This window comes from Geotrypetes seraphini, chromosome 6 (genome assembly GCF_902459505.1).
Source record: "Geotrypetes seraphini chromosome 6, aGeoSer1.1, whole genome shotgun sequence".
Taxonomy (NCBI): Eukaryota; Metazoa; Chordata; class Amphibia; order Gymnophiona; family Dermophiidae; genus Geotrypetes; species Geotrypetes seraphini.
In genome coordinates this window covers 165,845,434-165,872,415 of record NC_047089.1, presented here as the reverse complement: position 1 = coordinate 165,872,415, position 26,982 = coordinate 165,845,434, and the positions used below count along the sequence as shown (strand labels likewise).

At 44.4% G+C, this 26,982-nt stretch overlaps 1 protein-coding gene across 4 annotated transcripts in view; it reads left to right on the top strand.

Moving 5' to 3' along the window:
* The window catches only part of MYO16 (myosin XVI), a 709,054-nt gene that overhangs the window by 415,662 nt on the left and 266,410 nt on the right, over positions 1-26,982 (top strand). For all 4 annotated transcript variants that reach the window (XM_033949922.1, XM_033949923.1, XM_033949921.1 and 1 more), the window contains one exon: positions 1,437-1,509. In XM_033949922.1, the coding sequence (XP_033805813.1) occupies positions 1,437-1,509 (73 nt within the window). The remainder of the gene's footprint in view (positions 1-1,436; positions 1,510-26,982) is intronic.

Genomic DNA, 26,982 nt, shown 5'->3' with positions numbered 1-26,982 from the left:
TGTGTAATGGTGGCATCAACGCTTTCCAAGGGTCCACCAATGGCTCCCATTTAAAGTTGTTTTTCCGCACCGAGAATTCGGTCCACTGTGGCCAGTACTGCCTTTGGTAGTGCACCTTTGTGTTCCTGCTAACCCAAAAGCAGAGATAGCAGGGAAACTTGGTAAAACCGCCTTGGAGACCCATTAGGAATGCCACTATTTTGAAATCTCCGATGACCTCCCAGCTGTACTCATTATGCTTCAAGGCACCTAGTAAGGTTTTGATCCTGTTGAAATCCTCTTTGAGGTGCTCTGAGTGAGCCAGTGAAAGAGAAAGGTACTTTTTCCTGTTATGGAGCAGCACGGTTTTGATGCAAAAAAGGTAAATTTCAAAATATCAACATTCTGGTCACAAAAGCAAAGTTTGAGTGGGTGATAGCTATTTTCTATACTTTTGTGGCATAGGCAATTAAAAAAGAACACTTAGGGCCTCAATCTCAAACAGCACCCTGATTGTAGGTGGCGATAGGCATCCTACTGTCATCTAATGGACTAATCAGGATGCATGTTTATTTGTTTTTTAAATCAATGTGGTGAACAACACCTACAATGTAGGCATCTGACTTAATGCCTACAGATGCCTAAGACTGGCATTGGTATGGCTTATGAGGGAAGTGGCCTTAGGTGTCTATAGATATGCCTAGGTGCTTTCGTAGGCATGAGTCAGACACCTTAAATGTATGCCTGTAAAATGCTGGCCTACATTTAAGGCATGTACAAAAAATATATGCAATTCTGGTACATACTGTGATTGACACATGGTGGGTGCCCATTTTGCAGGTACCTACCACGGTAGGCACCATTTCCAGAATCAGTCCCTTATTACCCAGGAACAATAACAAAAAAAATTGTTACATAGTATAATTGCATATTAGCACCCAATCATCAGTGCTAATTGGTTCATTTATCAATTAAATTGCACAGCATAATTTGGATAGATCATACACAAAGTCCCAAGAAAAAATAATCCTTTATTAAAACAAACACCTGACGAGGTCCATGTTTTTGCTCACTCATGGGCTGCCTCAGGGATCAGTACTAATTAGGAGATTAATACAATTCACATCTCCTAGCTGTGATGAAAATGCTTACCTGAGGCTTGGCAACACCGCAGGTCTTGCAAATGGGCTATTGTAAAGTGAACATGATTTACTGGGATTTGATGACAGGGCAACTAGGTCATGAAGGGAAAAGAGAGTACCTATAGATTTGCATCTCAAGGAGGCAGCGCATGCAAATCCATCTCATACATATTAATTGTAGATATCCTGAAAACCTGACCTGGCTCCGGCTCTCGAGGACCGGAATTGCCTACCCCTGTTCTAGGAAAACAACAGACGTAAGTATTACCACTGTTTATTTGCATCCCTATAACTTAATATTCTTTTTCATTATAGTGACCAAACTCTTGAAATTGGAATATTGGACAATTTTGGCTTTGAGGACTTTCAGAAGAATGCATTTGAACAGGTAGTTTATTTGACTACATGAGGAACGGCTCCTCATATGTTGGTCTTTTTTTTTTTTTTTAAACTAGATTTTCAGAAACAGACGAGTCGCTTTCAACAATGGTGATGATTGCAATTTTTTAATGTGGCATTTGAAAAAAAAAACATGTATTCAGCACTGATATACAGTGGTGCCTCGCATAACGGACGCCTCGCACAGCGAACGCTGCGCACAACGAACTTTATGTCTTGATCCGTACAACGAACTTCGTTTCACACAACGAAGTCGCCCGAGCTGCATCCTTCCGCGCAGGCACTGCGCTTAACTGCCCTCTCTCCGCCTGGTTCCCTCTTGCCCCCCCGACTCCCCGACACGATCGGGGCAAAAAGGAGCCCAAGCCCTCTTGCCCCGCCGATTCCCCAACTCCCCACACAATATCGGGCCAGGAGGGAGCCCAAGTCCTCCTGGCCACGGCGACCCCCTAACCCCACCCTGCACTACATTACGGGCAGGAGGGATCCCAGGCCCTCCTGCCCTCGACGCAAACCCCCCCTCCCCCCAACGACCGCCCCCCCCCAAGAACCTCCGACCGCCCCCCCAGCCGACCCGCGACCCCCCTGGCCGACCCCCACGACACCCCCAACCCCCTTCCCCGTACCTTTCTGTAGTTGGCCGGACAGACGGGAGCCAAACCCGCCTGTCCGGCAGGCAGCCAACGACGGAATGAGGCCGGATTGGCCCATCCGTCCCAAAGCTCCGCCTACTGGTGGGGCCTAAGGCGCCTGGGCCAATCAGAATAGGCCCGGGAGCCTTAGGTCCCTCCTGGGGGCGGGGCCTGAGGCACATGGGCCCAACCCGACCATGTGCCTCAGGCCCTGCCCCCAGGAGGGACCTAAGGCTCCCGGGCCTATTCTGATTGGCCCAGGCGCCTTAGGCCCCACCAGTAGGCGGAGCTTTGGGACGGATGGGCCAATCCGGCCTCATTCCGTCGATGGCTGCCTGCCGGACAGGCGGGTTTGGCTCCCGTCTGTCCGGCCAACTACAGAAAGGTACGGGGAAGGGGGTTGGGGGTGTCGTGGGGGTCGGCCAGGGGGGTCGCGGGTCGGCTGGGGGGGCGGTCGGAGGTTCTTGGGGGGGGGCGGTCGTTGGGGGGAGGGGGGGTTTGCGTCGAGGGCAGGAGGGCCTGGGATCCCTCCTGCCCGTAATGTAGTGCAGGGTGGGGTTAGGGGGTCGCCGTGGCCAGGAGGACTTGGGCTCCCTCCTGGCCCGATATTGTCGGGGAGTTGGGGAATCGGCGGGGCAAGAGGGCTTGGGCTCCCTTTTGCCCCGATCGTGTCGGGGAGTCGGGGGGGCAAGAGGGCTTGAGCTCCCTCTTGCCCCGATCGTGTCGGGGAGTCGGGGGGGCAAGAGGGCTTGAGCTCCCTCTTGCCCCGATCGTGTCGGGGAGTCGGGGGGGGGCAAGAGGGCTTGAGCTCCCTCTTGCCCCGATCGTGTCGGGGAGTTGGGGGGGGCAAGAGGGCTTGAGCTCCCTCTTGCCCCGATCGTGTCGGGGAGTCGGGGGGGCAAGAGGGCTTGAGCTCCCTCTTGCCCCGATCGTGTCGGGGGTGCCAGGGACCACACGGAGTCATCCACCGTACCACCCGATTCGGGTAAGCGCAGGTATCGGTGGGTGGCTTATTTGCGGGGGGGGTGCCTTATTTTACATTTTTTTCTAAAAAGGGGGGGCTGTCTTATTTGATGGCCCTGCCTTATCATCGGGGAAACACGGTAGAAAAAAAAAAAAAATGAACAGTTAAGTCCCAGTTTTTGCCGCTGAGACTCTGCCCTCTCACTGTAAAATTAGACTCTACTTAGTCTGTCTTTAAATTTAAAAAATGTGTGTTGTTTTAAAAAACAATTATGTTTTTAGATGTATCTAAATAAAAATAATAACCAAAAATTTATCTTTTTTTATGTCATCTTAGCATATTTTATGCTACAGAACGAATTATTTTTTTTAACATGTATTGTTATGGGAAAACGCGTTTCACATAACGAACTTTTCGCATAACAAACTTGCTCCTGGAACGAATTAAGTTCGTTGTGTGAGGCACCACTGTATCTTTAAGCAGCTGCTACATATATTTACCCCTAATTCTAGAAAGGTGCATGTTCAAATCTGTGACTAACATGTAAATTTGCAGATGCAAGTTATAGAATAAGGGCAGTTATACACATAATTTAATAATGAGCTGATAATTGGCGTTAGCAAGCACGAATAGGCTAAATAGTCTTAATTTGAGCTAACTGGCACCAGTTAGCAGTTATACATGAAACTGTCCTTAGTCACTATTCTATAGGTTGCATGATCAAATTCCTTACAAAGGTGGGAGGGGGAGGGTGGACCTTTGTGTTTATATGAGAGGAAAATGATCTCAGAAACCTGCTTGATTTTCAGGAATAAGCCTTATCTAAGACTTACAAGGTTCCACGTTTCTATCATTGATCCTAAAAAAAACTCTCGCTACTATTCCATTTTTAATATTTCAAAATTAGCTTCATGCAAACTTTAAAATTAATATTTCATGCTTGACCAAATGTAACAAGCTCAGTCAGCAAGCCCACCCTTATCTTAGTAGTTGTGGGCAGCCGTGGAGGTGCATCAGGCAGTTATGTGTGCAGGTAGTAGAATACAAGTAATTATGCGCCTAACTCTCTACAGTTAGGCATGAGTATTTACACCAGGGGTGCCCAAACTTTTTGGGCTTGCGAGCTACTTTTAAAATGACCAAGTCAAAATGATCTACCAACAATAAAATTTTTTTAAAACACAAAACACACTTTACGCAGAGAAAATGTTAATTATCATTCCTATTCTGGGGTTTTTTCAAAGAGGTCAAGACAGATGACTCTATGCACTGTCACCTCAGTAACAACCATACAAAAATAGACAAATATACCTCCTCCCTTTTTACTAAACCGCGATAGCAGTTTTTAGCGCAGGGAGCTGCGCTGAATGCCCAGCACTGCTCTCGATGCTCAAAGGCTCCCTGCGCTAAAAAACGCTATTGCGGTTTAGTAAAAGGGGGCCATAGAGCAAAATATAGACAGCAGATATAAATTCTCAAAATGGACATATTTTGATCACTAAATAAAATAATTTTTCCTACCTTTGTTATCTGATGATTTCATCTCTGGTTGCACTTTCTTCTTCTGACTGTGCATCCAATCTTTCTTTCCTTCTTTCAGCCTGTATTCTTCCTCTCCTCCAGACCTCATTCCTTCCCCCAACTTTTTCTTCCTCTCTCCCTGCCCTTTCTTTTTTCTCTCTTCATGCCCCCTTTCTTTCTTTCTGTTTCCCTTCTTTCCTTCTGTCTCCCTGCATGCCCCCTTTCTTTCTTTCTCCCTGCCCTCTCCCAAGCCACTGCCGCTGCCATCGGGGAACAGGCCCCCAAGCCGCCGCCACCATCGGGGAACAGGCCCCAAAGCCACCACAGCCCCCAAGCTCTACTGCTTCCCTGCATCGGGCTGACCAGTCTTCCTCTCCCCGTCATCAATTCTGCCATCAGAGAGGAAGTTCCGGGCCAGCCAGGTAGCGATTGGCTAGCCCAGAACTTCCTCTCCAATGGCAGAATTGACGTTGGGGAGAGGAAGGCTGATCGGCCCAGTAGATTGTGAAGGCAATGCGAGTCTTTCACAGAGCCTGGAATGGGCTCCGCGATTGATTCACTTTGCCTTCGCGATCTACCGGTCGATCGCGATCGACTTATTGGGCACCCCTGATTTACACCATTCATTGAGCTGACATAAGTGCTTGCACCTAAAGTTAGGTGTGCAAATTCAGACTTATGCTAATATTCTGAAAACAGCAGTTGCCCTGGAGTCTAAATTTTGGTGACTTTTGGAGAATTATCCCTTATTGGGGGCAATTCTATAACTGGGTACCAGATGTAGCATGCTGAGCACAAATTCTATAACAGCAACTTGGCATCAAGATTCCATTAGATTGCTAGGATAAATCAACATTTACACACCTAAAATTAGGTGCGCCCACTTACCCCATATCAACAGCAGGTATAAATACATGCACCTAAATGCGGCAAAGAGCATGTAATTTACAGTATTCTGTAAGATGCATGTATTAGTAGGAGCCTGGCCTATTCTCTGCCTTTGTTCCACCATATTGTGCCTTCTTTGCAAGAGCAAAACATAGACTTATTCGTGTAAATGTACACCTAATTGCATACAAGGGACCACTGAAAAGTTCTCAGCTCAACCAAAAATAGAATGATAGGGAGCCTTGAAACTTACAAGTTATTCCACACGTTTCATTTCAATTTCAGTTCATATTACTGAAACGAAAAGTGTCATGAAAAGTGTGAAATAACGTCAAAGTTTCATGGCTACACATCATTCTCTTGGTTGGGCTGAAAACTTTTCCGTGGGCTCTTCGTAAATATTAATATGGTACAGGCGGAATAGAAGTCACTAATGTAATGTAATGTAATATTCTATGGGACCAATTCTGAAAGCAATTTAAACATCCAGAAATGGCTCCTGGCTGGTTAAATCACATGTTAAGGACTAACCGCTCATTTTTTGCCACTCGGTTAGTGCCACTGAAATTATTATATTAAAATATTCAGCACTTAACCAGCCAAGGTAACTCATAAACAGAATGACAGTCAGTCCTATTGATGTGTGGCTCACCATGGTCAATTAAGTGCTGAATATTCAACTTAACTGGCTGTAGTTTGACTGGCTTTGTAAACTCAGAAATTCAAAGCTGGAGCCCAGCATTGAGTTTCTAGGCATAATGCTGGCGGCAGTCAGTGAATCACTGAGCATTACCGGATGAAAATTGAACCCTATAATTGTTAGTGCATGTACAGTACATGTAGAGGGAAATTCTATCTAGAGCGCTGTCTATTTCTCAGAATGTATATACTTCCTACAGCGCCCAACTGTAAGCATGGAAATAGGAGATAATGGTAGTTGAGCACCAAACCAGGGCTGAAATGTTAGGTACATGTCTAAGTGCACCTAGGCACTATTCTATAACTGGCTGCCTCAATGGTCTTGTGCGTAACTGCAAAGGGAGCTATCCCATGGGAGGCACATGGGTAGGTCATGAGCGTTTCCACTATTTTAGTTTGTGCTTTATACAATACTCCCATTTGCATGTGCAATTGCAGCATTTACAGTAGGTGCACCCATTTACACCAACCATAGACATGTGTCACCACTAGGGGGTTACACTAGTGGTTGTGCCTGGAGGTAGGCAGAATGCTTGTGCTCCAATCAGTGGCGTATCTAGCATATGTGACACCCGGGGCCCATCATTTTTTGACACCCGCCTCCATCTATATGAAAAATATGATTTTTAATAACAATCCACATATCACACAACAAGAGTGTACCTACGAAAAGGCAGCATCTTAAACACTGCAATGAGCACTAGAACACCAACACATACATTGTAAAACTAAACAAGCCAGATCATGTACAATCAATTGATCTTGTACAGTCAATACTATCAGAAAGCCATGTCCCTTTCATACACACAGACAGATACACCCTCGCCCAATATGGAATAATCACAAACTAAAAATAGAAATATGTAGACAAAAGTTAAACTGAACCGCCAAGAAACCAGACTTTGCATACAATGCAACACTACAACACCACAAAAACAGTGATACATGTCCTCTAATACTGTGCAAAATATAAAGACAGTAGATCTAAATTTGAAAAACTGATACATAACAATCACCACTTTACAAATTAACAAATAAAAAAATAATGAGAAATAAGAAAATACCATTTTATTGGACTAATCCTTGTAAGCTCGGTCCCTATCCCTGCAAACCACCTGATTTCAACCACACAAGCCTTGAATTGTTTTATATTGAACTTATTATATTAAAGTATAAAAAGAAACAATATGCTGTATAATTGTCAATTTATAAATCAGCGTCTTCTCCCCACTCTCTCTTCCCCATTTCCCTTCAGCGTCCTCAGCCCACTCTCTCTTCACTTTCCTTCAGCGCAAGCATATAAAAACAAGCAAGTAATTTTATATCATTTTCATTCTATTCATTCATAGAAATTAAAGTCTAAATAATGCCAGTCACTTAACAAAACTTGATTTTACAAAAATAATTCCCTGCACAGTCAAGCCTGCAAGGATTAGATTAGATGTCTTTCAGCTGCTCCCCTTCCTCCCCCCTTACCTTGGTGGCCAAGTCAAAATGATCTACCAACAATAAAATTTTAAAAACACAAAGCACACTGTACGCAGAGAAAATGTTAATTATCATTTATATTCCGTGGGTTTTCAAAGAGGTCAAGGCAGATGACTTTATGCAATGTCCCCTCAGTAACAACTATACAAAAATAGACATATACACCCCCTCCCTTTTTACTAAACCGCGATAGCGGTTTTTAGTGCAGGGAGCTGCGCTGAATGCCCCACGCTGCTCTCAATTCTCATAGGCTCCCTGCGCTAAAAACCACTATTGCGGTTTAATAAAAGGGGGCCATAGTGCAAAATATAGACAGCATATATAAATTCTCAAAACGGACAAATTTTGATCACTAAATTGAAAATAAAATCATTTTCCTACCTTTGTTTGGTAATTTCATCAGTCTCTGGTTGCACTTTATTCTTCTGACTGTGCATCCAACATTTCTTCCCTTCTTTCAGACTCCTGTATGCTTCCTTTCCTCCAGACCTCATTCCCTCCCCCAACTTTTTCTTTCTTTCGTACTGCCCCCTTCTTTCTTTCTCTCTCCATGCCCCCTTTCTTTCTGTATGTCTGTCTTTCTCTCTCTCTCTTCGTGCCCCATTTCTTTCTTTCACCCTGCCCCCTTCTTTCTCTCTCCATGCCCTCTTTCTTTTTCTATGTTTTTCTTTCTCTCTCTCTCTCCCCATGCCCCATTTTTTTCTTTCTTTCACCCTGCCCCCTTTCTTTCTTTCTGGATCCCTGTCCCCTCTTTCTTTCTTTCTGGCTCCCTGTCTCCCCCCCTTTCTTTCTTTCTCCCTGCCCTCCCCCATGCCACCGCCGCCACCACCACCGGGGAAAGGCTGCCACTGGCCATTGGAAACAGGCCAGCGCCGAATTCGCCCTGCTTCGTTTCCCGCAGGGCCGACCAACTCTTTGCTGCCCGACGTCAATTCTAATGTCGGAAAGGACGTTCAAGGCCAGCCAGGCAGCGATTGGCTGGCCGAGAACGTCCTCTTCAATGTCAGAATTGACGTCGGGCAGCGAGAGTTGGTCAGCCCTGCAAGGAAGAAAAGAAGGGAGAACTCGGCCGGCTTTTTCCCGATGATGGCAGTGGAAGCCTTTCCCCGGCGGCAGCCTATTCCCTGGTGGGTGGCCAGCTGTGCACACCCGCCTCCCCCTTGGTACGCCACTGGTTCCAGGGTAGCATAATATTGAGAAAAGCACTGCACTGTTTCTTCTGCTTCTCCTTCACAGTTCCCTCTCAGCTAGCCCTTCTGGAGAACCTCTTAAGATACAATAGAAGAGCTGCTAGTGCTTTAAGGAATATTAACAGTCACAAACAAACTCTGGCTTTTACAAAGCTGCGGTAGAGGTTTCTCCTGCGGGTCAATGAGTTAAATGTTCCAACGCTCATAGAATTCCTACGAGTATTTACTTCGGCAGCTTTGATAGAACTCTCTACCGCAGCTTTGTAAAGGGAGCCCTAAACAAAAGGTTTCTAACAAGTATTTTCTGGAGAAACAATTCCACTCCTTCAGACACAGCACCTTCCATTACAAGTTTCTCTCTCACCATACTTCTAACACAGGGACTACTATGCCCTTTCTAGATCTAAAAATTACTGTGTAAACTCTGTATCCAACCCTCCACTTTCTGGCTCTGACTGTTTGTAGCAGTTTTATGCAACCTCAATCTCCCCCAAGAGTTCTTTATTTTAACTCAATTTTATTGAAAACATTTAAATATTATAAGAAACATGCATAAGAACATAAGAAGTTGCCTCCGCTGAGGCAGACCAGAGGTCCATCTCGCCCAGCGGTCCGCTCTCGCGGCGGCCCATCAGGCCCACTGCCTGAACAGTGGTCTCTGACTAATTTTGCAATTTACCTCTAATCCTATCCTTCTACTCTTATCTGTACCCCTCAATCCCTTTGTCCTCCAGGTACCTGTCCAGACCTTCTTTGAAGCCCTGTAGCGTGCTTCTGCTTATCACATCCTCCGGTAGCTCGTTCCATGTATCCACCACCCTCTGGGTGAAAAAGAACTTCCTGGCATTTGTTCTAAACCTTTCCCCTCTCAATTTCACTGAGTGCCCCCTCGTACTTGTGGTTCCCCATAGTTTGAAAAATCTGTCCCTGTCCACTTTTTCTATGCCCTTCATGATCTTGAAGGTTTCTATCATGTCTCCTCTAAGTCGTCGCTTTTCCAGCGAGAAAAGCCCCAGCTTTTTCAGTCTGTCAGTATATGAGAGGTCCCCCATACCCTTTATTAGCTTAGTTGCTCTTCTCTGGACTCTCTCAAGTACCGCCATGTCCTTTTTGAGGTACGGCGACCAGTACTGGACACAGTACTCTAGGTGTGGGCGCACCATTGCACGATACAGTGGCAGGATGACTTCCTTCGTCCTGGTCGTGATACCTTTCTTAATGATACCCAACATTCTGTTCGCTTTCCTTGAGGCTGTGGTGCACTGCGCCGATGCCTTCAATGTTGTGTCTACCATCACTCCCAGGTCTCTTTCAAGGTTGCTCACCCCTAGCGGTGATCCCCCCATCTTGTAAGTGAACATTGGGTTCTTTTTCCCAACATGCATGACCTTGCATTTCCCTATGTTGAAGCTCATTTGCCATTTTTTAGCCCACTCTTCCAGCTTTGTCAGATCTTTTTGGAGGTCTTCGCAGTCCTCCATGGTTTTGACCCTGCTGTATAGTTTAGTGTCATCCGCAAATTTAATAACCTCACATTTTGTTCCCGCCTCCAGGTCGTTAATAAATATATTGAACAGAAGCGGTCCCAGCACCTACCCCTCTGGAACTCCACTTGTGACCCATTTCCAATCTGAGTAATGGCATGATCACACAGTACAAACAGTAGATAGAAACATAGAAATAGACGGCAGATAAGGGCCATGGCCCATCTAGTCTGCCCACCCCAATGACCCTCCCCTACCTTTCTCTGTGAATAGATCCCACGTGTCTATCCCATTTGGCCTTAAAATCAGGCACACTGCTGGCCTCAATAACCTGAAGTGGAAGACTATTCCAGCGATCAACCACCCTTTCAGTGAAAAAGAATTTCCTGGTGTCCCCCGTGCAGTTTCCCGCCCCTGATTTTCCATGGATGCCCACTTGTTGCCGCAGGGCCCTTGAAAAAGAAGATATCTTCTTCCACCTCGATGCGGCCCGTGAGATACTTGAATGTCTCGATCATGTCACCCCTCTCTCTGCGTTCCTCGAGTGAATACAGCTGCAACTTATCCAGCTGTTCCTCGTACGGGAGATCCTTGAATCCCGAGACCATCCGGATGGCCATTCTCTGGACCGACTCCAGTCTCAGCACATCCTTATGGTAATGCGGCCTCCAGAATTGCACACAGTATTCCAGGTGGGGCCTCACCATGGATCTATACAATGGCATAATGACTTCAGGCTTACGGCTGACGAAACTCCTACGTATGCAACCTATGATTTGCCTTGCCTTGGATGAAGCTTGCTCCACTTGATTGGCAGTCTTCATGTTCTCACTGACGATCACCCCTAAGTCTCGTTCTGCTTCAGTTCTTGTTAGGATCTCGCCATTAAGAGTGTAAGTCTTGCATGGATTTTGGCTGCCCAGGTGCATGACTTTGCATTTTTTGGCATTGAAGCTGAGTTGCCAGGGCCTAGATCAGCGCTCCAGGAGGAGTAGGTCGTGCATCATGTTGTTGGACATTGAATTTATGTCTGTTATGCTTTTGCCCACTACATTGCTTAGTTTGGTGTCATCGGCGAATAATGTTATTTTACCTTGCAGTCCTTCTGTCAAGTCTCTTATAAAGATGTTGAATAGGATCGGGCCCAGGACCGAGCCCTGCGGCACTCCACTGATTACCTCCATCATTTCAGAGGGGGTGCCGTTCACCACTACCCTCTGAAGCCTACCTCCAAGCCAGTTCCCAACCCATTTCGTCAATGTGTCACCCAATCCTATAGAACTCATCTTGCTCAGCAACCTGCGGTGTGGTACGCTATCGAATGCTTCACTGAAGTCCAGGTATACGATGTCAAGGGACTCCCCAACATCCAGCTTCTTCGTCACCCAGTCAAAGAAGCTGATCAGGTTGGATTGGCAGGACCTCCCCTTAGTAAATCCATGTTGACGGGGATCCCATAGATTCTCCTCGTTCAGGATCGTATCCAATTGGCGTTTGATTAGAGTTTCCATTAGTTTGCACACTATTGATATGAGACTCACCGGTCTGTAGTTTGCTGCCTCCATCTTGGAGCCTTTCTTGTGAAGTGGAATGACGTTCGCCGTCTTCCAGTCCAATGGGACGTTACCCGTACTAAGGAAGAGATTGAAGAGCGCGGATAGCGGTTCCACCAAGACATCACAAAACTCCCTGAGCACCCTGGGGTGTAGGTTGTCAGGCCCCATTGCCTTGTTAACCTTAAGCTTTGACAGCTCGCAGTAGACACCGCTGGATGTAAACTCGAAATTACTAAACGAGTCATCTGCGTCAACCCTTGTCTGTAGCTGAGGGCCGAGTCCTGGCGCCTTGCGGGTGAAGACTGAGCAGAAGTATTCATTTAACAGTTGGGCTTTTTCCGAGTCCGCTTTTACATAGTCTCTGTCTGGTTTCCTAAGACGTACTATCCCGCCTGAGTTCTTATTTCTGTCACTGATATACCTGAAGAAGGATTTATCTTCTTTCTGGATGTTCTTCGCTAGAGACTCCTCCATGCGGAATTTGGCCTCTCTAACTGCTGTTTTGACGGCTTTTGACTTGGCCAGATAGACTTCCCTTGAGTCCTTTTTCCCTGATTGTTTGTAAGAGATGAATGCTTTTTTCTTCTCCTTGATGAGGTCCGAAATCTCAGCAGGGAACCACTGTGGCTTATTGTTCCTTCGCCGTTTACTTACTGATTTAACATAGCGGTTTGTTGCTTCTTGTATGGTGGCTTTCAAAGTCGACCACATTTCTTCCACGTTATCGGTTTTTCCATGGCTTTGTAGCGCCTGGTGAACGAAGTCTCCCATTTCTTTGAAGTTTGTGTCCTTGAATTTGAGGACCTTGGTCAGTATGGTAGATTTAGTGAAACCTTTCCTGAGATTGAACCATACCATGTTGTAGTCACTGGAGGCCAATGTGTTGCCCACCGAGACCTCTGTGACACTTTCTCCATTGGTAAGTATCAGGTCCAGTATTGCCTGATCCCTTGTTGGTTCCAACACCAGTTGCCTGAGTCTTGCTCCTTTCAAAGAGTTTAATAGCCTCCTGCTGCTGCCGGAAGCAGAGGAAAGCGTATCCCAATCCACATCAGGCATGTTGAAGTCACCTAACAATAATGTGTCCCCACGCAAGGTGATATTCTCTATATCTCCGATTAATTCCATATTTAGGTCATCCTGTTGTCTTGGGGGTCTGTATATTACGCCAAGATACAGGCATTTGTCCTTCCCTCTGGCCATATTTACCCAAAGGGATTCCCCAGTGTAGTGGACATCTGTGATTCTGGTGACCTTAATGTCATCTTTAGTATATAATGCTACACCTCCTCCCATTTTGCCCTCCCTGTCCCGGCGAAGCAAGTTGTAACCCGGTATGACCATGTCCCACCCATGGGAGTCCATGAGCCAGGTCTCAGATATCGCCACCACATCCAGGTCGGCATTCCTCATTTCTGTTTCTAATTTCAGGATCTTGTTTCCCAGACTGTGGGCGTTTACGTACATAGCCCTCCATGTTGTCTGTTTGTTACGTCTCAGTGGGGATGTTCCCGCTTGAGCTACTTGGACACCTTTAGCATTATTCGCATGTTTTGTACTTTCCCTAGACCCAGAGTTACAACGTGCACCTATCCCAGACTCCCCAGACCCAGAACACAGTGTGTTCCTATCCCAGACTCGGAAATGTGTGTACCCTGTGGGGATATTCACGCTTGGGCTACTTGAACTCCTTTAGTACAATTTGCAATGTGTGTTCTCTCGCTGGACCCAGAATTACAATGTGTACTCCCTCTAGACCCAGAATTACAATGTGTACTCCCCTTAGACCCTGAATTACAATGTGACCCAGAATTATAATGTGAGCCAACCCCAGACTCGAAAGTGTATATACTTTCCCCTGACCCAGATCGGTGTTTACTTACCTTAGTCTCAAAAAAGTATTGGCAGCTTAGCTCGCCAGGTAGGTTGTTTGTGCCCATACCCTCCCCCAACATACCTAGTTTAAAGCCCTGTGTAGTAGGCGGGCTAGATGCGTGTTGATTCTTCAATACACCTACTCCTTACACAACCATAACAAATAACTAACTCCCCACCCCCACATTTCTCCCTCTGTCTCTCTGATAATGCCCACCCCATTCCATGTGCCCCAAATCACCCTCAAATACATACTATTGGGTCAAATTTATGCACCCTAGCTGTAGATTTGGTGGCTGACACTGCTTTGGACAGCCAACACTATTCTAGCTGCTGTCATAGTCTTTGTCCAGACTCAGGTCCATTTAATAAGACCAACTCCGTCTTGGGCAGTATTTCCTTGTTAAACATCTGAGAAAGCATGGAAAGATTTGTTTCCAATATGGTTGTATTACAGCACAATGCTACCACGTATGGCTAAACATCCATTGTGCACAACAGCCTTGCCAATATCGATCAGTTTCATCCCCATATATATGCAAAAGCAGTACAGTAGTACCACCAAAACAAAACTTTACAGCCATTTGCCACAATGAGGGCAGACCATCCCAGATTCTTGGGATGCCACCACTCTCCCCAAGTCACCTTCCCAAGCCTGCATATATTGCAGTTTCCGCTTCGCCCTACCATTTTAAACAGCGATAGATTTGGTAAATAATATCTTTCTGTACTGTAGTCCCTAACAAGCACTCAAAGGCGCTTTTCCCTCAAGACAACTCTGTTATCACCTGAAAATTCTTCATGTAATGCTTAACCTGTAGATAGGGAAAGATATTCTTTGACAAAAGGCCACATTGAAGTTTCAGTTCAACAAAACTTTACATCACTTTACGGGCTTGATTAAAAAACTAATCTAAATATACCACCACCCCCTCCCATGTACAAAACAAAGCTTGAGCCCTTCCTGAGCAGAATTTCATAGCTTTTCTAACTCATGTCCACATCCTCAACACGGAATAATTGTTCTCTCAGTGCTCATCAATTAGCAGATTATTTTGAAGATAAAATTTTATTGTTGAGGTCTCATTTAACATCAAGAATAGAATATTATCTTGTTTTGTCCTCCCCAATTTGCGTAGATAACAAATCCCAATAAAACTTGAAACTTGAATCTTTTCAATTTGACAGGTTTGGGGGCAAGAATTCTTCATTGCCTTCAGAAAGAATATGGCCAGAATTCACTCCAGCTCAGAATTTCTTTTTTCCCCACATATGTATCTTCTTATTGTTCATTAGATGTTTACCCCCCTTATACCTAGAAGCACAGATTCTATAAACAGCGCTGGTATCGGCAGCCACCTAAAAATGGCCACCGATCACATATCAATCATGTATTGGTGCCATTGATAGAATTGCTGCTGTTTTTAAAAAAGGCGCCTTAAATGTACTTAACATAAAAACATAAGAAGTTGCCTCCACTGGGTCAGACCAGAGGTCCATCGTGCCCAGCAGTCCGCTCCCGCAGCGGCCCAACAGGTCTATGACCTGTGAAGTGGTTCCTGCCATTTCTATAACCTACCTCTGCTTCTATCTGTACCCCTCAATCCACTTATCCTTTAGGAACCTATCTAAACTTTCCTTGAACCCCTGTACTGTGCTCTGGCCTATCACAACTTCCGGAAGCGCGTTCCATGTGTCCACCACCCTCTGGGTAAAAAAGAACTTCCTAGCATTTGTTACAAACCTGTCCCCTTTCAATTTCTCCGAGTCTGAAAATTACATTCCCGCTGCATCAGGGCTAATGACTCATTAGCAACGCTAAAAAAAGTAAAAAGCCTAAAGTTACTTATCTTTTTAAAGAAAGCTACTTGTAAAACATTATCTTTTTCAAAAGATTCACTTTTACCTTCTCTGGACTGACTGCACGCCACTGCCGGTTCCGAGCAAACAAATATGGTCAGTATGTATAATGCACTTTCAGTATGCTTGTTCATTTTTGACTTTTTAACAGGGGTCAGAGCAAATGCCTGGAAATGGCTTAACACATTCCAGTAACAATGAGAGAACTAAAACATTTTGTAGTGGGCATTGTCATTTTGAAATTTCTCAGTCTCTTTTCAAGTCGTAAGAGATACCTGCTCACCGATAAGCAGGTGTCAGCTATACAGACTTGTTTTTTAAAAGACCTTAATGGATATAGAACATATAGAAGTGCTGTATTGAAAAATCAGTCTGAAACATCTGTTCCTGTCTACCTTCTCTATGCCCTTCAGGATTTTGAAGGTTTCTATCATGTCTCCTCTAAGTCTCCTCTTCTCTAGGGAGAACAGCCCCAGCATTTTCAACCTGTCAGCGTATGAAAAGTTTTCCATACCTTTTATCAGTTTGGTCGCTCTTATCTGGACCCCCTCAAGTACTGCCATGTCCTTCTTGAGGTACGGCGACCAGTACTGGACACAATACTCCAGGTGCGGGTGCACCATTGCACGATACAGTGACATGATGACTTCCTTCGTCCTGGTTGCGATACCCTTTTTAATGATACCCAACATTCTGTTTGCTTTCTTTGAGGCTATCGCACACTGTGCCGATGCTTTCAATGTTGTGTTCACCATCACCCCCAGGTCTCTTTCAAGGTTGCTCACCCCTAGCAATGATCCCCCCATTTTACAGGCCTACTATTAAGGTGACTCTCTTGCACCTATGGAAGTGCCTAGGGTCACCTAAGGACACTTACAGCATAAACCATGCCTACGTTCGCCTCAGACATCCTTAAGCGTGCCTAGATGCTTCCATAGGTGCAGAACAGTAGGTAAAATTTTCTGCATCAATGTTTTAAAAAATTGTGTGGCCTGATGACAGTACTTACCGCCACCTAATTTCAGGTTGCTGTTAATAGAATCCAGGTCATTATGAAATTGGTTCCCACTGAATTTAAGAAGATACTCTTGGAATGGGTAAATTTTTCCCTTTCCAGTGATATTATTCTGATTCCTATTGTAAAAAATTCTAAAGAATCAATTTCACAATTAGCAAATTACCATCCTATTGCTTCAGAACCATTATTTACCAAGATCATGGAGGGAGTGGTTGCCTCTCAATTGACATATTTTTTTGGTTCACTGTGATATTTTGCACAGCCCACAATCTGGATTCCATTCCAGTGAGAGCACAGAGACTGAATGTGTAGAATGAGGCCTTGGTGATGCAATTTGACCTCTTCTCAGCATTTGACTGTCTAGATTATGATATTCTCTTCTTTGTTATAGATGGTTTCAAAATCACAGGCAATCTTCTGAGTTGTATTTGTGGTTTCCTATCAAGATTTTATAAGATAAACATGATTAATGTTGAGGAACTGGATAACATCATGTGGGATCTCTCAGGGTTCCTCCCCACTATCACCTATTTTATTCCATGTGTACATACATTCTCTTGGATATGTTTTAGAAAAAGAGGGTTATATGCAGTGTTCCTGCTAAGCTGCGCTGGCGTGCGCTGGCGCACAAAATATTACATCGCAGCGCACAAGTTTCTCGTCACAGCGCACACACGTGCTTGCAGGCAGGCTCAGCTGGCCCCAGCGAGCTGGCAGTCCATGTAACGCGTCGCAAAGGTAAGGGGAGGCTGGGGGAGGAATCGGACGTCAGGGTGGGGGTGCGAGCAGGGAGGGGGGCGATCGGAAGAGGCGTACGGCAGATGGCAGGGCGGCGAGAGGAGAGTCGGGTGGGGGGGGGAGTAACACCGGAAGAGAGCGGCAAATCCGGGCAAGGCAAGACTTGCAGAGGCGTACCTAGGGGGTGCGGGGGGTCGATCCCGACGGTCCGCTCAGCTCGCCAACAAGGAGAGGCAGCCGGACTCGCGTACGCTCCGACCGCCTCTTCTTGCAAGAAGCCGGGTCTTATTCAATCAGGAGCTGCTTTGACATGCAGCTCCTGATTGGATAAGACCCGACTTCGTGCAGGAAGAGGCGGTCAGAGCAGACGCGAGTGATTTCCTGCACTAGGCACCACATGAAGTCACCCACCGTACCACTCGATTCGGGTAAGCGCAGGTATCGGTGGGTGGCTTATTTGCGGGGGTGCCTTATTTTATATTTTTGTCTAAAAAGGGGGGGGGCTGTCTTATTTGATGGCCCTGCCTTATCATCGGGGAAACACGGTACTACTACTAGTAAATTAGTAATGCGCTACAAAACTGAGGCCGCACGAGCGCCATTGTTTATCTATACATGCATGAAGCAAGTTCTTTTCAAGTTTCGATCGTTTGAAGCATGTGCATAAACTTTCTTTTGCGATCTTCCATAGATTCAGTCAAATAATTTTTTAATCCATTCGAAAATGTCGAAGCGTAAAGAGAATGAAGAGTTTGGTAGCAGCACAAAGAAAAAGCGCAGCCAATTTAAGAAGGAATGGCTGACCGAGTTTTTGGTTGACACCACGTTGCCGCACGCGAGTGGACGGAAAACAGTGGCGATGAAAGAAATATTCGAATATAGCGACACGGACAACGCATTAATTTGCTCCCTATGCCGAAAAGCAGGTGTTAACGGAGAATGGAGCACAGGGAAGACTTGGTCTGAGTGGAAAATTGATTATTTAAAGCGTCATCTGAATCATAATTCTCATTTAGAAGCGGTTCAAAAGCTTCACAATCAAAGCCGAGGTTTTCTAATGAATTTCTTGAAAGAAACTCCCGATAGTCGGAACAACAGAATCGAATACGCACAGAGATATAAATCAAGTCCAGAGGGAGTTAACATTTTAATTGATAATATATTGCTAGCGGTAAAGTTGAATTCATCCATGCTATCCGTCCAGGAAATTCACAATCACATGGCTAAATACGTAAAAATACCTGATAGCTGGAGAAGCAAAAACTATGCTTTCGAGTTCCTTGACTGCATAAATGCCATTGTTAAACGGGAAACATTTACAGAAATCCGGAGGTCTCCTTTTCATACCCTAATAATTGATGAAAGTACTGATATTTCTGTTTCGAAAATGCTCATAATATACATTAAATTTAGAAGAAGTGGCAGCAACATTCATGAGACAGTTTTTGCTGGCATCAAACATCTAACTGCTTGTGACAGCACAGCTATAGTTGATGCTATAAAGCAGTTTTATAGTGAGAACGATTTAGATTTCAGTCGTATGGTCATGTTCACGTCCGATGGAGCATCAGTCATGCTTGGGAAGCATAATGGTGTAGCTGCAAAGTTACGTCAATCAGTTCCTCATCTTCTAGAGCAACACTGTGTAGCTCACCGCGAAGATCTAGGCATAGACGATGCATGGAAAACGATCCCATTCATGAAAGAGATCGAAACTCTAATACGCACCGTGTATACGATTTTCAGTAGATCGAGCGTACGAAAAGCCAAACTGGAGGATATTGCTAATGCTGCAGACTCAGATGTCATTTCATTTAAAGCAATACATGATGTTAGGTGGCTGTCTCGGCACTTTGCTGTAAGTGCAGTGGTTAGAAATTATGACATCCTGTTAGAATATTGTCAAGAACAGGTGGAAGAAGACAATGATCCCGTGCACAAATACTGCCTTACTAAATTGAGTAATCTGGAATTTAAAGTTGCGCTATTTATTCTCTGCGATGTTCTTGAGGAGCTTGGATCACTGTGTAAGCTTCTTCAGAAGAGTTGTTTGGCACCTTTGGATGCATTCCAGTTCACTAAAGCCAAATTAAGGAAACTCAGATCTCAATATCTGGGAGAAAAACCACATTTCAATGAAAATGTTGAAACTCTCATTTCATCTTGTAATTCTGTAATTAAAACAGATCATATTCTTACATTTATTACACAAACTTGTGATCATATGGACAAAAGATTTCCTGACAATGAATTAGAGGACTGGCGTGTTTTCGACAAAGACTGTATCTCAAATCCGTCCAACTTAGAGGAATTTACATTTGGAAACGAACAATTTTCACGATTATCTAACCGTTATTTTCTGTTAATGAACAAAGATGATGAACATTGTTTCAAAAGGCAGCTTATTTCAGAATATTCGGAGTTCAAATATATTATTGCTGAAAAAGTAAAAGCAGGAGCTATACAAACGCTTCAGGAAATGTACAATTTTGCTCAGCAGCATAAACAGTTCAGTGGACTAAATGCTCTATTAGACGTGTGTGGCACCTTTCAGGCTTCAAGTGCCGATTGTGAGAGAGGATTTAGCTTGATGAATGCTATAAAGACAAAGACTCGTAATAAGTTAAGAATAGAACATTTGGAATGCCTAATTAGAATCAAACTTTATTTAGCCACAGGAAATAATGTAAACATAGACAGTGTTTACAATTTTTGGAAATCAGAAAAAGGCAGAAGAGAACAATCTTAATAAAGAATTTTGTACTTTCAAGAATTAATGCGTTGTTTTGTGTTCTTAAAAATATTATTTAACGTTATTTAATTTAGCGTGTAGGCCTAAAATTCCTTTGAATACCTCGTCCTCATGTATCAGCAACTTTGACAACATATTTATTTGGCTCATAACTTGCTGGCGCCCGATATTTTTAGCTCACAGTGAAAAAAGTTTGCTCACAACACCCGCCCGCTTAGAGGGAACACTGGTTATATGGTATTTTTGTATGCGGACAATATAACAATACTGATCCCTATTGTTTCTTCACTTGCTACAACCATTAGGCTTGTACAAAAATATATGATAATTATAAGTGATTGGATATCACATTACCATCTAAAATTGAATGAAGACAAAACAAAAGGGTAGACATCATTCCAATTCCCAGGACAAATTGCTTAAAATCAATAATCTGGATTATAAATTGTGTTCTATGTTTTGGATACGTGGGATTTGGTTGGACCAAACTTTGTTCTTATTTATTATTTATATACTGCCTATCAATAGAGGTTGTCTAAGTGGTTTATATTTAGGTACTCACATCTAAAGTTCCTAGGACAATGTAGGATTAAGTGACTTGCCCAGGGTCACAAGGAGCAGTGTGTGGCTTGAACTTACAACCTCAGAGTGCTGAGGCTGTGGCAGTGGCATACCAAGGGGGGACGGGGGGGAAGGTCCACCCCGGGTGCAGCCTTAGGGGGGGGGTGCACAGCTGGACAGGTCCGGAAAATTCCTGGGCTGCGACGGCACTCAGCAGCATCAACGCCCCCCCCCCCTCCGTGATGGCACTCAGCGGCATCGGTGCCCCCCCTGCACTCAAGTTTAGCCTCCTTCTCCCGGCATCAGCAGAACTTCAGATCGGCAACAGGTGCTCAGTCAAAAGCTTCCCCTGACTGAACTGCCTGGGCGGAAACAGGAAGCTGAGTCAGAGGAAGCTTTTGACTGAGCACCTGTTGCCGATCTGAAGTTCTGATGCCGGGAGGAGGCCGAACTTGAGTGCTGTCGCGGGGCGGGGGGGGCACCAGTGCCGCTAAGTGCCGTCGCAGCCCAGGAATTTTCCGGACCTGTCCGGCTATGCACCCCTCCCTAAGGCTGCACCCGGGGCGGACCGCCCCCCTGCCTCCCCTTGGTACGCCACTGGGCTGTAGCTCTAACTACTAGGCCACTCCTCCTCAAGTTAATATCCTGCTTAAGAAAACCTTTATCTTGATGATGAAATTACACCATCTTTGGAAATACTTAGATGGAATGAATTTTCATTAGCAGGTTCAAACATATATTGTTGTTCCAATTGGATTACTGCAATATTGTTTATTTGGATGGTTCAAAAAATATTTTAAGAAAACTCCAAACGGTCCAAAATACAGCAGTTTGATATTTTTTCCACTCTCAAAGTCAGACCATATCTCTCAGTATTATAAATGTTGCATTGGTTTCCAGTTGATGCAAGGATCATGTTTAAGTTTTATTGTTTTTTAAGATTTTGTAAGAGGAGGCTCTGGTTTGTATGTATGATCTTGTGGGTTTTTCCACCTACCACAAGAATGTGCTTATTAAGATCCGTCTGTCCTTTTTACTTCCCTCATTTTAGAAGGTGATGTTTTGGGAGATTATTTATTTAAAACTGTTTTATACCATTTATACCATTTACAAAAAAACTAAACAGTTTACATTAATTAAAACATACATAGGGGCTCATAATCGAAATAGAAAAACATCTAAAAACCAGCCTAAATCGGCACTTGGACGATCAGTAACACAAGTCGTCCAAGTGCCTATAATCGAACCGGATTTTAGATGTATTTAAAAACAACATAGGCCTTCACAGTGCTGTTGAATGACCAGAGCTAAAAGGGGCATTTCAGGAGGAGTGTCGAGGAGGGATTTGTGTGGGACGTGGGCCATCCTAGACTAGATATATAACCAAAGGTTTTACAACACTGCCAAGATGGAACTTGGATGTTGTGACTTATGCCATCTAAAACCAGGTCCAAGTCCACAGAAGGTATCCAAAGTGACCATATAAGCATTGCAGCCACAAAGTACAGACCCCCACACACTGCCCCAGTGATCACTGCCCCCCCCCCATAAAAATCGTAATAACAACTTTACATATCTGCCTCCAGAACATCAGCACCTGGCAGCCTGGCATAAGAAAGCCTAGTAGAGCTGCACAGAAGTGGCTTAAGTGGTCTTGGGGGGTGGGTTAGTAAACCATGGAGAAGAGGACCCAGGCCCATAAGCCAATCTAATCACTGCATTCATGGTGAAATATGTGTACCCCCAAAAAAACCCTAACCCTTTTGTACTGCCATATAAGTGGCTCCTGCAGCCATAAGGGCTATTGGGGTGGTAGAAAGGTGGGTCTAGTAGATTCTGGGGGTGTTTTTGGGAGGCTCACCATGACCTATAAGGGAGCTGTAGTGAGATGTTTATGTGGGACCCTTTTTGTGAAGTTCACAGCAGTGCCCTTTAAGGTACCCTACTACTCTGGTGCCATGTCTGGGTGTCCAGTCCATCACTTTTCTTGCCCCTCCCATGCCCAAAAGGTATTTTTCTAGGCATTTGTGACTTGGACAAATTTTTGGACAAAAATGGGTTATAAAGATGGACGACTTAGCAGTCTGGGTGATCAGACAGCTAGACATACAGTTGGACGATAAAAAAAAAAAAATATGCTGGACGTATTTTTTGAAAATGGACCTTTTCCCTTGTCCAACTGTGGGTGACTTGCGACTTAGGCCCAAAACGGACTTAGACGTTTCTTTTGACTATGCCCCTCATAAGATAAAGACAAGCCATATTGTTAAAAATCTACATAATTAAACAATTTCTTCTCTGCAAATGTCAACTGATAAATTGCAAGAATATAATACAAATATGGTTAAGCAGATTCTTTTCTTCAAATGCCAACTAATAAATCACAAAAATGCAGTAACAAACATTTTTAACTGTTTCTTAAATTGAAACCGGTTTTCACAGTCACAATTGGCCCACCAGAACATTCCACATTTTAACACCAGCAATACAGAAAGTCATTGCTCTAGTATCTGTATAATCTCTCTGCGCAATTGGAATTAATAACTTTTTATTTTCAGATCGTAAAGATCTATTAGGCTTATAGAGTGTCACAACTTGTCAAAAGTACCATGGTGTTTGATGGTAAATACTCTATTTAATTCATCTTTTGCTTTTCAAACTGCTAAAATGTGGCGATTATACCGACTCAGCTTAGTGCCACTTCGGATTATAGAGGGTTTAGAAAACTTTTGAAATTGTTTCTATTTTTCAGATTTGTTTCATGTTAATTCATTGTGTGAATGCTTTTAATGACTTGTCTTTAATTCTTGGGTATGCCTACTATCTTAATTGTGATCAGCTTTGAACTTGTTCTTTCAGGTATATGAGGAATATAAGAATAAAATGTTATGTCTGTAAGGAGTCACCTCCCCTCCCCTCTTTCTTCCCTGAGGTTGCCAAGTAGATAGATGCATCAGTGGTATATTTCACTCTTCTTATTCCAACTCCAGCCATTGCTTCATTTTGTGTGCTTGCCAGGCTAGGAGAGTCTTTAATTGTGACATTTGATAATATAATTTTACTAGTGTTTTATCCCGTTACATTAACGGGTGTTAGTAAAGCCTCCTTCCATCACATGTCCCCTATTTTCAGCCCCAGCTCTAAACCCATTTTTACCCCCCCCCAGCCCTCTTCTCCCATCTGTTCCCTTTCAGCCCGAGCCCCCTTTTCTCATCAGCAGCATTTTCCTCCCCACTCCACTTCCCTGTCCAGCAGCACCTCTTCCCTGCTCCTCCTGTCCCTCTTCCCTGCTCTGCCAAAAAACTGAAATGTGCAGCAGCCACCCCTGGATAAGATGATTAACATATCTTTTGTAAAAGAGACTTCCACATTGCTGCTAATATTCAGATGCCTGAGCTCTTGAGAGGACAGAGCACGGCTTACTTGTGGTTTCTTCCCCCTCCCCCGTTGCCAAGTCGCTGCTAATATTCAGATCCCTGAGCTGCTAATATTCAAATGCCATCTCTCTGTCTCGCAGCGGGCTTGCCGGCTCCAGCCAGACAAAGTTCATTTTTTAGTCTCCTCTCTCGATCCCGCCAGAGTCGGAAGTCTTCTCCGACTCTGGTGAAGTTCGATAGAGGAGCCGCAGCTGCGGCTTTGAAGTAAAAAATGAACTTTGTCTGGCCGGAGCCGGCAAACCTGCTGCAAGACAGAGAGATGCGTGGTAAGCGCGGATGAGCACTCTGCCGGCCACAGAACTACAGATCAGACAACACAGCAGTAAGAGTGCGCATGCGTGCTTAGCGTTTTATTATTATAGATATTAAACACTGTTAGTCCACCTTCCAATTTATGCATTCAAGGGTACCCCATAACACCACAGGCCTATGGCAAGCCTAAATAAATCATGAAATTTGCTATTGCACTTTGTAAACCCCTGTTTGGCACCCAAATAGACAAAGTGAAAAATAAATACAGCACTCGGGGAAAAACTACTACTGGTACCACTATTTATAATTTCTATAGCACTGAAAGGCATACACAGCACTGTACATTCAATAGATGATCCCTGCTCAGAAGAGCTTACAATCTAATTTGGACAGATAGACATTTTAACAGTTTCAATATGACCCATCCAGGATAAGCTCAATCTATCCTACCTTTTCAGGTCCTGGTTGATCCTGACGCCATACCCTTCCCACAATGTGCCTTGCTGAGTAACCGACTGCTGCCTTACCTTCCTCCAATCTCCCTCGGTGCCAGTGCTATGAAGAGGGGATGGGCCTCAATGGATCTCTTTGAGTTTGCCAGAGTGCGAGCCCCCCCTTGACAAGAAGGGCACAGGATTGCTGCCCTCGGCAGCCATCGAGGAAGAAACGGCGAACCCCGTGCTCCCACATACTCAGCACACTTCTGCAGCATTGACAGACACCATTGGCAGCTTCAGTCGCTATATAATGGACAGGATCATCTTCTAGAATATAGCCTGCACTTTTCGCTTGCAGTCTGGTGGGCTTGATGAGGATGAAGGGCTTCTGCTATGCAGGAACTTCAGAGGGGACTGGAAGAGGTGAAGCAAATGCTGGATCAAGCAACCCCGAAACGATTCTGAGACACTCTGATGGTGGAGCAGTGTAAGCTGGAGACAGTAGTTGTCAACAAGCAGCAACAGTTACTGAAGCCAGCCACCTATTGTTGCACCTGTTGCTACTGGTTACATGGTGAAAATTAACAAGTATGGATGGGATCAATCTGACAAGTGTGTGAAATTTACATCACTTTAAAAGGGGTTCATGAGATTCCTGCAGAAAATACTCAGATCTCCTTTACAGAGAGAGCCTTTGAGTTGCTTGTGAAATATCTGAATGGGAAGAATTATTCCTCTCTTTGGAAGGCAGTTCCCGAAAGGGCAAGTAAGACAAAATCCTTGTAATGTGCAAGAAGAAGGATGTACGCAAATGGGAATATGTAACCCACGTTGAAGAGCAGAACATGGAGAATTAAAGAGAATAATGAGTTGGGGGTTTGTGGCTTTACTTGGGTCCGTTCTCAGGAACTCAAAGTGGAAAAGTGAGGTCTCCTAATGGAGTAATGAGGTCACCCACACATTAAAGCGTCAGTGTGAAAATAGTATGGTCTTCATAGTCTGCATGTTTGTACTTTTTTGTCTGGTTTCCACAACAACTATGATGGCTTAAGCAGAGACAGAGTAAAGAGGATTAGTTGAATTTTGGAAAGTATTATAGCAGTTCCTTAATTATGTAGTTCTCCAGAAATGTAAATGAGATAAAAATAATTAAATTGTTAAATTTAATTAATTGATCTGGTACATTTATTTAAAATTAGAGAGGAGAAGAGGCATATCAGAACCACAGTCACCCTAGGAATCTTATGTTTTCTCCATAGACGGTGGTATGGTGAGGGAGGTTGGTGCCTGGCATTGCTGCACACCCTCTACTCTTTCTGGACGTGCTGTGTGACCCCCCTGCATACCTCTTGAAATGCTCACCGGTGCAAGCAGCATTTTCCACCTGCTGCTCATGCCGGCCTCGTCTCCCTTCTAAAGTCACATCCTAGTCCCTCGACCAGGAAGTGATGGGAGCCAAGGCTAGCGCGAGCAGCAGATGGAAGATGCTGTTTGCAAGAGCGAACATTTAAAGAGGAATATGGGATGGTGGTGGTGAAAAGAAAGAGAGGCTACAGCACCTGTGCCACTCCCCCCACCCACCCCCTCGAAGATGCCCCCAGGGCAGTCTGCCCCGCCCCCCCCTTATTATGCCACTGCCCACAGCGGATATAGATGTGCATTTATGAACATACATTTGATTTATATGGGTGCCTACAATTTAAAGTGTACACCTGTTGCTCATGCATGCATATATTTACACATTAATATACATGCAATTGATTACCATGCATAGAATGTATACAAAAGAAACACAAAAGTGAGGAAATTCATGAAGAAAATAACGTGAAAATCACTGAGGGGGTGATAATTCAGACCACAGGAATTAGCCAGGATGACTCCTGTGGTCCGTGCTGAACCTGAATTTTCAATACCGGGCCATTTCTGGTGACCAGCATTGAATATCTAGTTTATTTTTGGCTATTATAAACTTATCTGGATAAAATGATATTCAGTGCTGGCTAGCTAAGTTTATAGTGGTCAAGAATAGATAAGCTATTTACGTGGTCCAATTTGGCTACTAGCACTTTCAATTTCACAGACAGCTGGCTAAGTCGCATAACATAGTCAG